General features: G+C 49.7%; 1 protein-coding gene across 2 annotated transcripts in view; it reads right to left on the reverse strand.

The window, feature by feature from the left end:
* The window catches only part of B9D1 (B9 domain containing 1), a 23,984-nt gene continuing 10,786 nt past the window's right edge, over positions 1-13,198 (reverse strand). The window contains exons 9-12 of one of the 2 annotated variants that reach the window (XM_019633604.1): positions 6,357-6,453; positions 5,101-5,163; positions 604-671; positions 1-288 (exon numbers count right to left, since the gene is read on the reverse strand). In XM_019633604.1, coding sequence (XP_019489149.1) covers positions 128-288; positions 604-671; positions 5,101-5,163; positions 6,357-6,453 — 389 coding nt within the window. In that variant the 3' untranslated portion in view covers positions 1-127. Of the gene's footprint in view, positions 309-603; positions 672-5,100; positions 5,164-6,356; positions 6,454-13,198 lie in introns of both variants that reach the window. The other variant, XM_019633606.1, reaches the window with a different exon arrangement.

Here is a 13,198-nt window from a genome sequence, read left to right on the forward strand (position 1 = left end):
TCTGTGAAAAGGCGATCTTTTTATTTTATGAAAATACTCTCCCCACCCCCAAGCGCACTTCAGTCAGGCAGATGTATCGGTGGCCAACTCCTGGCACGGTGGGCAGCGGCGTGGCCTGCACGGCTGTTCAGCCAGTCTTGCTGGGTGGCAGAGGGGCTGATGCCTTCACCAGGGGAGGCCCTGGGGTGGGCTGGACCCCAAGACACCCTGTGTATCCAGGGGCCCAGTGTTGTAGCCCAGCTTCCTCATGTCCTTGGTCACCACATTGAAGAGGAGAGTGACAAAGCCCTGGGAGCAGACACGGGTCACTGGGGACAGAAGGGGGTGTCAGCTGGGCTTGGGCAGAGACAGAGCCAGGCTACTTTGGGAATCTGTCTCAAGTGTTCTCTCCTGTAAAACGGGGATGACAGTGCCTGGCCCCTACCCCTCACTGCAGCAGGGACAGACAGACATGGCAAACCCTCGGTGCTCCCACAGCATGGGTGACTGCATGCCCAGCAGGCCCTGGCACCCGCCCCATCTGTTTCCAGGGGCCTACCTAGTCCCTCCCAGGCTGCAGCCTGCTTGTGGGATGGGAGGTGGGGTTGGGGAATGCAGCTTTACCTTCTCGGCCTTCACCCTGAGCTACGGCCTTGGGGTCTGTGTACTCGGGCCGCCGTCCCATGAACCAGCTGGGAAGACAGGAGAAGAGCCGGTGAGCGAGGCCTTGGCCTAAGTACCCGACAGACAAACACCAGCCGTGGGCTCTCTCCAGGCTTCAGAAACCAGCAGTCTTCCCCCAGGGCCAGGCCCTGGGCAGAGGCTCCCCACACCACCCTCCCCCCGGCTAGTCTGGAAGGCAAGGCCAGGCGGTGCCCATGAAGCCTGGCGGGGCACCCACCAGACCTGCAGGACTCTGCAGCTCCCTTCCCCAGCCAGATGCCAGCCTTCCCATCAGTTATCCATGGGCTTGATTCACTGGGGATGAAAGCTGAGAGGGGTTTGGGGCTGGAGTCAGGGTGGGCCATGTCCTGAACCCAGGGGAAATCGCAGAAAGTTGAGGTGGAAGAGGGGTGGGGGACCTGGGGCCAGTGTGACCCAGGAAAAAGGGCCCCATCCCAGAGTCCAGCAAAAGACGGGCCAGATCTGGGCTATCCACTGTCCTCATAATAGTGTGGGACCTAGGGTAAGTCACTTCCCATCTCTGAACCCCAGTGTTCTCAACTATAATGGGGATGATAATGGCACCTACCTCATGGGGCTCTGAGGTGAAGGCACTCTGTCAATAGCCATAGAGAACACAAACCTTACTATCTAGGATTCTTGCTCTGGAATACAACAAGGATGTGCTTGCTCTGCCCTGACAAACACCATCCTCTAACTCGTCCCCTTGGTGAGGGGTGCAGCACTTGGAAAGGTGCCCTGATATCCCACTGTTTGCCTGCCCCTCCAGGAGCCCATAGAGGCTGAGAAGTCCAGAGACTTGCTCAAGGCCACAGCAGTGGGCAGCAGAGCTGGGCAGGACCCAACCTCCACACTGTCCCCGCCCTCCTGGCTCCAGACCCTACCCTTGAGGCAGGCAGCTCCTTCGAGCAGCAGCCTCACCTCCTATACACCCACTGAGCCAGAAACAAACACGGTACACTAGTCCCAGCTGGGTGGGTCAGGCACACTTGGGCTTAGTCCCAGAGTCACCTCTCAGGCTGCTTCAGGGATTACCCGGGCAGTGCAGGGGTCTGGGTGGTCTCGGGACCTCCCAGGTGTAGGAAGAAAGGTGCATGAGCCTCAGAGATTTTTGCGTCCTAGAGAGGCCAGGCTTCTGCAGCTGGGAGTGCCATTAGCACTCTCCTGGGAGAGCAGCTGACCTGCAGGAGGTTGGGTGGGTCTCCTCCTGGCCCAGTCCACCGTGACACACCAGGCCCCCTTCGAGAAGGGCACTAGTGCCCACCCATCTGCCGGCCCCCACTGCAGGCCAAAACGCCCAGTCCATCTACAGGCTGCATGGAGACGCAGTGAGAGGCTACCGAACCCCCAACCCTGAGAAACGGGACAGCAAGGACGTGGGGAACCCAGGTTCCAGCTGGGGCTGGATGGGGAGTCACCACCTCTCTGCTCTACCTCATCCAAGGAGTGGGGCTTTTTTTTTTTTTAAGATTTTTTTATTGGGGAATTGGAGAAGGGGAACAGTGTTGGGGAATTGGGGAAGGGGAGCAGCCAAGTTGTTGTCTTTCAGTCTTAGTTGTGGGGGGCGCAGCTAACTCAGCTCCAAGTCTAGTTGCCATCTGGCTGCCCATAGGCAGCTCGCAGCCACTCAGCTCAAGGTGCTGTGTTCAGTCTTAGTTGCAGGCGGGCGTAGCCACCATCCCATGTGGGAGTCAAATCGGCAACCTTGTTGTTAGGAGCACATGCTCTCACCAACTGAGCCATCCTGCCACCTGTTGGCAGCTCAGCGGTAGCTCAGCTCAGGCATAGCTCACTGGACCATGTGGGAATCGAACAGGCAACCCTGTTGCTCAGAGCTCATGCTCTTAACCAACTGAGCTACTCAGCCATCCCGAGGAGTGGGGGCTTTAACAGCACCCACCTCACAGGTTGCTGTGAGGACCGAGGCAGAGCAGCAGCCCCCACAAGCCTGCACACCTGAAGCGTGAATCTACAGAACGACACAGACACTGCAATTCTCTCTCCTGAGGTCGGTGAGGGCTGCTTGCTTGTGGACCAGGTGGAAGAGGCAGACTATTCAGGGGACAGTGCTCCAGGTCAGGGCCCAAGGCAGGGAAGGACCCAGAAGGTAGGGAGAGGTGAGAAGGGGAGAAGGCCTAAGGTCAGCGGGGCCAGAGAACACGGGCCTAGAAGCCTGCTATAATAGTTAAAGTTAATACTAAATGTAGAGACGGGCCTGAGGAATTCCTATAGTTGTTTTAGGAAAACCCTTTTTGTTAAGTGAAGACTAGATCAGAAGTACTGTCACAGGCTGAATAATGTCCCCAAAGATATCAGGTCCTAGGCCCTGGGACCTGCAAATGTGACCTTATTTGGAAACTGTGATTAAGGTGAAGATCTTAACATGGGAAGATGATCCTGAATTATCCAGGTGGGCCCTACATGCCATCACAAGTGTGATTTGACACACACAGGAGCGGCCCCGTGACCACAGAGGCAGAGATGGAGTGACGCAGCTCTGAGCCAAGGAAGGCCGTGGATATCAGCAGGTGGACCAGGTGGGGACAGATTCTCCCGCAAAGCATGGGGAAGGGGGGCGTGCAGCCCTGTGACACCCTAGTTACTGCCCAGCTATGCTGACTTCGGGCTTTGGCCTTTAGAACTGTGCAAAAATAAATTTCTATTGTTTTCAGCCATCGGGTTTGTAGTAATTTGTTACAGCAGCCACAGGAAACTAACACAGGAGAGAGTGGAAATGGGCAGGCCAATTAGGCTGAGGGAGGAACTGGGGAGGCAGTGGGAGAGCAGAGAAGGGAGCACTGGGGGCCGGCCGAATGGCTCAGTTGGTTAAGAGCTCGCTCAAGAGTTTGAGCTCTGAGCAACAGCGGTTCGAGGCCAGCCCGAGCTGAGCAGCCGCTAAGCTGCCAATAGGTAGCAGGATGGCTCAGCTAAAAAAAAAAAAAAAAAAAAAAAAAAAAGAAGGGAGCACTGGAGGATGTCTGGGACAGAGGGAGAGAGTGACTGGGGTGACAGAGACCCCAGGTTTCTGGCCTGAGCAAAGGGGGCCCCTGGAGCCAGTTATTCAGTGGCCTCCACGGACCCCTAGTCTGGGAAGATTTTGTCATTCAAACTGCCTTCACTAACAGATCTTTCCCCAGTCTCTGTAATCCAAGCACATATGGCAGTGCCCAGTTGGGAGCCCCTGCAAAAGGTGGGAGCCCGACCCCTGCACTGAGGCACTGGCAAGGACCTCGACTGCTTTGCAAGCTGTAAGGTCTAATTTGTTCAGCAACAGAACCCTCTCTTCGGGGAGACCCCACGTGGGGCCTAAGCTCTTCCCTCAGCGCTGTAGGGTGTGCAGCAGCACCAACATCCCAGTCAAGGTGGCATGTGGACTTACAGCCCTTGACCTTCCCTGCGCCCACTGACGGGCACTGCCTCCCCAACAGCCCCACCTCGAACTTACACTGGCCCAGGGCTAATAAACCCCTTCCCATTGTGGTGGCCTCCCAGAGGGGCTTCTTGGGGCAGTGGGCACCCAAATTCTCCCCTCTCCAGGCCTCAGTGAGGCTTCCTTGGTTCAGCCCCAACACTGTCCCTCTGCCCAGGTCTCATCCTGACATTGGCCAGGCCTGCAGGGGGCTGATTGCCAGCTCGCCCTGGAATCTTCGTTTTCCCCTTGTCCTGGCTGTGAACAGAGTCCAGGGCCCACTCCTGGCTGACCTGCTGGGGAGAAGTGGTGGTTTGTGGCTGAGCTGAGCTGATGGAGGCCTCTGTCCCCAAACCCCAGTCGGTCAGCTAGGGCCCAGTTGTACTACTGCTGGCCCAGTCTCCCCTGTCATCTGGCCAGACACCCCCTGGAGGCCGGTGTCCTGGTCCCTGTGCCTCCCTGCTAGCTCCCACCACCCCCCACATTCCCCTTTATCACCCACCTCCTGGCTGCTCCTAACAGGCTAAGTTCATGCTCTTCTGGCTTTGCATATGCTGTGCCCTGTGCCTGGAATGCTCTTCCCCAGATGGTCCATGCTGGTCCCTTACCTCGGCTCTACAGATGTCACCTCCTCACAGAGGCTCCCAAGTGTGAAGGCATTCAGCAACTGATAGAAGTTACATATTATGATTATTATTACTGTTTTAAGTTGTTTGTTATTGCTGTATCCTCTTATAGCCTACATTTTAATGTCACACTATGTCATGAGCACTTTCCTATCTGACGAGTGTTTCCTCTGTTCTGTCTGACACAAAGACTTGTAGGGCACAGAGTAAAGGAAACTGTGGGTAAAGGGAACCCAGTGACCCCTCAGCAACCCATTTGTTTCCATTTGTCTCCAAAAGATGGAGCAGCTGGAAGGTCTGGCGAGGTTACCTAGCACCAGGAGGAGTGAATGTGACATCTCACCCTCTTCTCCAACTACCTAGGTCAGAAGGAAGGGTTGGGGTGACGTGTAGAAAACTCACCTTGTAAACTTCTGCAGCATAGACGCAGACTCTGGGACAAACATGGGAATGGTCCTTTTGTGCCTGAAACAAATATTTCATAGACAGATGTGCTAACAGATGTGAGGGAATGCTCCGCATCTCCAGCAAGCAGTAGCAGGAGAACTCACAGACCAGGTGGTGCCCAGTCAGAGTCAAGGCCAAGCTGACTGAGCTGCTGGGCCTGGGCTGGGGCTATGTGCTGGGGGAGCATGGTGGATGCAGTAGACCGGGCCCAGCATCCAGAGCTCAGAGTCTGGTGAGACTTTTATTTCTTTTGCGGGGTCAGGAGGATGCTGAGGGTTACAAACCTCAAACCTGAGGTCCCGGCTCCCACTATGCTCCTCAGAGAGCCCATGTCCTTCTCCAAATGTACAAATGCTCTGCCATCTTCAAGGCCCAGCTTGGATGCCCTTCCTCCAGGAAGCTCATGACAAGTCCCTTGCCCTGACCCCTGCTGTGGTCACCTACTCCAGTCCAGTCTTATCCTCAGAGCCTGGGGTCCGCCCCCCCCCATCCCTTCCTCCCCTCCGCACTCCTTCCCCTGGCATCTTGCACTTTCTGTTTCAGTGACACTTGGAGCCTTCAGTACACTGCGGCTCCTGCTTCTCCCTCTGCCTTCTCTAGATGGGTTCCCATCCTTTAAGGCCGGCTGACCCAGGCCCTCCTCTGTGCCCCAGAATACCACATCTATACCCTGTCAACCATGCTTAGCAAAAGAGTTGTGTCTCTCCATCTGTGTCTACTTCTCTAGGGGCTTCTGAGGGCAGGGCCCACAGAGTCAAAAATGTGTCTGACACGTGTGTCCTCTGATGCCAGCAGGGTAGGGCACAGAAGGGGCATTGGTGAGGACGTGCAGGACACTGAGGGAGGGAAGAGATGAAGGATTGAGTGTGTAAGCTCAGGCCCTAATTGCCCGGGACTCTCTGCAGCAGACCCAGCCCCTCTCAGGATGCCCCCAAGGTCCCTGTTGGGTCCTCTGGCACTGCACTCTTTCCCACCCCACCTGGTGTTTGGGCAGCAGCATGAACCTCATCCACTTGGTCTCCTCCCAGATATGGGCTGTGCCCCCACCACAAGGCCAAGCTTCCCAGGTCCCTGGGGATCCCAGCATATTCCTGGCCTAGAGGTGAAGTCTCTTCAGGAAAAGCCGTGCTGAGGATGCCCAATCCGGAAGCCAGCATGGCCCAGGGAGGGACGGGCTGTGGGCCAGGGAGCAGGTTGGAGTGAGGACCTACCTGCCAGGTGAGAAAGGCACATGCATCGCCCCATAGCCTCGGACCACGTCATTCCCAAACACGTCTGGTCCGTACACGCTTAGCACAATCTGTGGCCCTGGGGAAGGACAAGGCAGGGGTCAGCATGTGGGGAACTCAGGGAAGGTGCAGGGCAGAGAAGGGAGGAGGGGGCTCAAAGCCCTAGGGGCAGGGGCTTGACAGAGGGCAGGTGGGGACATCGGATCCCCTCTGTATCAAGGGCTTCCCAGAATCCAGGGAGCTGGGGGTGGGGGGAAGCAGGGGAGAGAACCAGGACCTGCTGACCAGACCCCGTGCTTGGCTTGGATGCTGCCCCGATTCTGTCATTGAACAAACACAGGAAGTGCCTCCAGAGGCTCTAATATAGGATCCTGTGAACTGTGCCAAGGGTCTGCTCTTGGAGCTTCCTTTCTGGTGGAAGCAGTCAGACTCAAGTGCAAAACACATGGCCAGAGGGGCTGGTTTTAGGGTGTCTGTGGGAGAAACGAAAGGCCTTCTAACTATTAATAATTTAAACTATTAACAATTACAGCTGTTCCCTGTTCACATCAAGGCATCTCAGGTCCTTTCACCTCCATCAGTACACTTGTCACCTGGATGTGGGGGAAAGATCACTGGCCCAGGTGATGGGTGAAGCAGTGGCACTGGCCTCACCTCTCTGCTCCCCAGTCTCTTCATCTCTAAGACATCTGAATAGGGTCTGATGCAGAATAAGCGCTCAGTGTTAGAGAAGCATGTCCCCCTGTTACTGTCCCCCCAAAGGTAAACCACTAGTCTGAATTTTATGAAACCACTTGTTTTCAGGTTTTACCACCATACAATGCTTCCCAAACAAATGGGTACTTTGGTTCTACCCACTTTTTTAACTTTATATAAATGGAATCATACAGTACATGTATTTTTGTATCCAGCTACCTCAATTTGTTTGTGAGGTTCATTCAAATTGTTTTACAGATGGGGGTTCGCCTGTTTCAGTGCTGGACATCAGATCTGGGGCTAGGCTACAAGGACATGGTTGACGGGCACATATGCTGTTTCTCCTTTGGGGCTTTCATAGGTGGGGAGGCCGGGAGCACACTGCTGCTCTTGTACAAGCTCTTGCCACGCACGTGTATATTTCTGTTGGGCACACGTCCCAGGAGGGAACTGCCCAGAGTACATGTATGTTCAGTCTTCAAAGGTAACGCCAAGCTGTGTTCCAAAGGGGTGGCACCCCTCACGCTCCCCCAGTGTTACCCAAGTCCTCTCCAAAGCTCGGTGTCTCAATCTAACCTCAGTTATCCCGGGGACTGCACAGGGCAGCCCACCTTAGGTTTCATTTGCATTTTCCTTGGTTATAATTGTCCTTACTAAAATAGAGAACTTGTCCTGTTTCTTGGTCACTTAAGGGTCCTCTTCTGAAGTGCCTACTCAGGTCTCTTGCCCCTTTTTCTATAGGATGGCCTGTTTCTCATGGATTTGCAGTGTGTGAATTCTGTGGCTCGTCTTTTCACTCTTAATGTCTTCTGATGAATTCCCCTTAATTTTAACATAGTCAAATTTATGAATCTTCTCCTTTAAGAAGTCTTCCCTTACTCTGATATGGCTCTGGTCTCCCATGCTATCTTCCTGAAGCTTTATTATTTTGCTTTTATATACCCATCTGGAATTGACTTGTGTGTGGGTGACATGATAACAGTTTGTTTTTTGCCCCCCTGTGCATATCTGATTGTCCCAGCACCATTTATCAAAAAGACCCTTTTCTCTGCTGCTTGGCAGTGTCCCTTTCATGTCATGAGTCAACTCTCTACACAGGCTTAGGTCTGGGCCTCTCGATGAATCAGTTTATCTATTCTTGTGCCAAAACTACACTCTTAGTTATTGTGGTTTATAATTAGGCTTGATATCTTGCAGAACAAGTTATATTTTGATATTATAAAGAATTTACTTTTAAAATACCATTTTCTATTTACTTTTTATACAGAATACATATTCTATTTACTCATACAGAAAGCAACTGATTTTTGTATATGAATCTTATATCCAGCATTCATGCCAATGTATTAATTCTAATACTTTATCTGTAGGTTACTTTGGAAATTCTACATAATCATGTCACCTATGAATAATGAGTTTTGTTCTTCCTAATTTTTATACCTTTATTTGTACAATGTTGGTGGTGATAACAAGCATCCTGATCTCAGAGGGAAATCTTCTGACAGTTCGCTAAAGAAAAGTGGTTTGCTCTAGGTTTTTTGTAGATAGATTTTATCAAATTAAGGAAGTTTCCTTCTATTCCTAGTTTGCTAAGTGTTTATCATGAATGGATGTTGAATTTCTTTCAAACAATTAAAATATAGCTAACATACAATATTATACAAGGTCTGACAATTAAGTTCGCGAACTTTGTTGCAATGATGTTGCTAACCTTTTTTTATATCAGAGGGATTATTCATTATGAATTTGTACCAACTGGGAAAACACTTAACCAAGTTTACTATTTGGAAGTGCTGAAAAGGCTGCATGAAAAAGTTAGACGACCTGAACTTTTCGCCAATAATTCATGGCTCTTGCATTATGACAACGCACCAGATCACACAGCACTGTCTGTGGGGAGTTTTTAGCCAGTAAAACAAATAACTGTATTGGAACACCCTCCCTACTCACTTGATCTGGCCCCCAATGACTTCTTTCTTTACCCGAAGATAAAGAGAATATTGAAAGGAAGACATTTTGATGACATTCAGGACATCAAGGGTAATGCGATGACAGCTCTGATAGCCATTTCAGAAAAAGAGTTCCAAAATTTCCTTGAAGGGTGAATTGAGCTAGGCGCTGGCATTGGTGCATAGCTTCCCAAGGGGAGTATTTCGAAGGTGACCATAGTGATATTTGACAATGAGGTATGTAGCAGTTTTGCTAGGATGAGTTCACAAACTTAATTGTCCAACCTTGTATTAGTTTCAGGTGTACACAATAGTTATTCAACATTTATATACCTGAAAAAGTGATCACGATGATAAGTCCAGCAACTATGTGACACCATACGACACTATCACAATATTATTGACTACATTTCCTATGCTGTACATTACATCCCCATAATTTTATACCTGAAAATTTGAACTTATTCCCCTTCACCATTTTCCCCTTTTTTAATATCTCAATTATAGTTGACATTTAATATTATTTTATATTAATTTCAGGTGACAGCATAGTGGTTAGACATTTATATAATTTAAGAAGTGATTATCCTGATTAGTCTAGTACCCACCTGACACTAAAGTTAGTACCATTTTATTAACTATATTCCCTATGCTTTACTTTACATCCCCATGACTATTTTGTAACTACCATTTTGTATTTCTAAATCCCTTCACCTTTTCACCCTGCCCTTAACCCTTCATCCCATCTATTGCCCCAATAAATCTAGTACCCATCTGACACCATGCAGTTATTATAATATTATTGACTATATTCCCTATGCTATACCCTACATCCCTATGACTACTGTGGAACATCCAATTTGTAATTCTTAATCCCTACCCTTTTCAACCCACCACCAACTCCCCCTTTTATCTGGTAACCATCAAAGTGTTTGCTGTATCTATCAGTTTGTATCATTTTTTAATTTTCTTTAGAATCTACTTATAAGTGAAATCATATGACATTTGTCTTTCTCTGACTTACTACATTCAGCACAATACCCTCTAGGTCCATCCATGTTGTTGTAGATGGCAAGATTTCATTCTTTCTCGTGGCTGAGTAATATTCCATTGTGTATATGTACCACCTCTTCTTTTTTTTTTTTTTTTAGCTGAGCCATCCTGCTACCTGTTGGCAGCTCAGCGGCTGCTCAGCTCAGGCCAGAAGTCAAATCACTGTTGCTCAGAGCTCAAACTCTTGAGCGAGCTCTTAACCAACTGAGCCACTCAACCGGCCTTTCCACCTCTTCTTTATCCAGTCACCCATTCAGGGACACGGAGGTTGCCTCCACATCTTGGCCATTGTAAATAATGCTGCAGTGAACATATGGATGCACATGTCCCCTCAATGTAGCGTTTTGAGTTTCTTTGGACAAACACCCAGATTATAGCCTTTTAAAGTCTGTTTTGTCTGGTATAAGTATTGCTACCCCAGCTTTTTTCTTGTCATTTCCATTTTCGTGAAATATTTTTCCATCCCTTTACTTTCAGTCTGTGTGTGTCTTTCAATCTGAAGTGAGTCTCTTGTAGGCAGCATATGTAAGGGTTTTGTTTTCTTATCCATTTAGCCACCCTATGTCTTTTGCTTGGAGCATTTAATCTATTTACATTTAAAGTAATTGTTGATATATATGTAGTTATTGCCATTATTCATATTTTTCATCTTTTTTTTCCATATTAAATAAGTCCCTCTAACATTCCTTGTAAAACTGGTTTGGTGATGATGAACTCCTGTCTGGGAAATCATTACCTGTCCTTCGATTTTAAATGATAGCTTTGATGGGTAATCTTGGATGTAGATTCTTGCTTCCTTTCGTCACTTTGAATATTTTGTGCCAATGCCTTCTGGCCTACAAAGTTTCAGTTGAGAAATCAGCTGACAGTCTTATTAGAGCTCCCTTGTAAGTAACTAATTGCTTTTCTCTTGCTACTTTTAAGATTCTTTTTTTAACTTTTGGTACTTTAATTATGATGTGTCTTGGTATGGGCCTCTTTGGGTTCATCCTGTTTGGGACTCTGCACTTCCTGGGCTTGTATATCTATTCCCTTCATCAGATTACAAAATTTTCCGTCATTATTTCTTCAACTAGGTTTTCAATTCTGTGCTCTCTTCTCCTTCTGGTACCCCAGTGATGTGAATGTTGGTACATTTTATGTTGTCCCAGAGGCCCCTTAAACTCTCCATATTTTTGGATGCTTTTTGCTGTTGTGATTGGGTGTTTTATGTAACCTTATCTTCTAAATTGCCAATTTGTTCCTCTGCTTTATCTAATCCGTTAATTCCCTCTAGTGTGGTCTTCATTTCAGTTATTGTATTCTTTATTTCTGACTGGCTCCTCTTTGTTTTCTATCTCCATTTTTATGTTTCCTATCTCTTTGTTGACGTTCTCCCTGAGATCACTAAGCATCCTTATAACCAGTGTTTTGAATTCTGTGTCTGGTAGATTGCTTGTCTCCATTTTGTTTAGTTCCTTTTCTGGACCTTTGTTCTTTTATTTTGTAGAAGTTTCTTTGTCTCCCCATTTGGCTGCCTCCCTGTTTGTTTCTATGTATTAGGTAGAGCTGCTATGTCTTCCAGTCTTAGTAGAGTTGTCTTACGTAGCAGGTGTCCTGTGGGACCCAGTGGCACACTCTTTCTGGTGACCTGAGCTTTGGTGCTCCAGGTGTGTCCCTTGTGTGGGTTGTGTGTGCCCTCCTGTTGTAGTTGAGCCTTGGTGGCTATCTGCACATACATGGGAAGGATTGACCCTTGGGCTGATTGGTTGTGAGGACTGGCTGTGACTACAGTGGATGACCCTACAGCGCAGGGTTTGCTTTAGCGGGGCTCTGGTGCCTGCCCCGTCTGCCCATTGGGTGTGTCCTCCTTAGAGGCAGTCAGGTTATGCTCTGGCTCAGTCTGAAGCTGGCCAAAGGGTGTGCCAGCTCCAGGGCAACCTGGGAGGAGACCCACTGCAGGCCAAGTTCAGCCACAGCCTGTGCCCTGCCCGGGGCCACCTGGCATGAGTCACAAAGCAATCCACAGATGGCCGTCACCCATGCTGTGCTTGGAGATGACTTAAGAGGCCAAGTTATGAACCAAGACCAGCTGCCGCTAGTGCCAGGCTAGGGTTGCTCAACCAGAGGTACGGGACACGTCGAAGCCACATGCTGCTTGTTTGGGTTTTGTTACTCTTTGAGAGACTTTAGGAAAGTCTGCAGCATGAGCCAAGGCAGGCAGTTTGTACAAAGAAGCCACTGGAAGCAGTCTGGTTGTGCCCAAAAGTTGGGTGGGGTGGGGGTATCAGAATCACCAGGGCAGGGTGAATAAATGGTGTTACCCAGGTTGATGGAGACTCAGATATGGTGGCTGCCTGTGTCAGCAAGCCAGGATGGGGGAAGACTCAATAAAGAAATTGGGAGAAAGCTGCCCCTCTTGCCCTCATCCTGCAGCCAGACAACTCAGTTCCTCCCCATATGTCCCTAATGCCTTTCAAGCAGCTGCCCCAGCACTGGAGCTCAGAGCAAGTAAGTCCACCAGCAAGTAAGTCCATGTGTGGGCCCTTTAAGAGGATCACCTGGGACTGCACCCATCCTCCATCTCATTCAGCCACAATCTTCTGGTTTTCACAGCCAGAAGTTATGAGGACTTCTCTCCCTAGTATTGCTGAGCTGGGGAGCCTGGTGTGGGGCTGGGACCTCTTGCTTCTCCAGGGGAGACCTCTGCAGCTAAGATATCCCTCTCAATTTTTATTAATTTATTAGGGAATTGGGGAAGGAAAACAACCAAGTTGTCCTTCAGTCTTAGTTGTGGAGGGTGCAGCTAGCTCAGCTCCAAGTCCAGTTGCCATCCGGCCAGCCAACGGTAACTCAGGGCAGCTCAGCTCAAGGTGCTGTGTTCAATGTTAGTTGTGGGTGAGCATAGCCCACCATCCCACACGGGAGTCGAACAGGCAACTTTGTTGTTAGGAGCACATGCTCTCACCAGCTGAGCCATCCTGCCACCTGTTGGCAGCTCAGCGGCAGCTCAGCTTGGGCACAGCTCCCTGGCCCGTGTGGGAATCGAACCGGCAACCCTGTTGCTCAGAGCTGGCGCTCTTAACCAACTGAGCCACTCAGCTGGCCCCCTCCCAATTTTTAATGGTCACACACAGGTGTGGGACC

This window comes from Hipposideros armiger, unplaced genomic scaffold, assembly GCF_001890085.2.
Source record: "Hipposideros armiger isolate ML-2016 unplaced genomic scaffold, ASM189008v1 scaffold_1349, whole genome shotgun sequence".
In the NCBI taxonomy this organism is placed as follows: domain Eukaryota; kingdom Metazoa; phylum Chordata; class Mammalia; order Chiroptera; family Hipposideridae; genus Hipposideros; species Hipposideros armiger.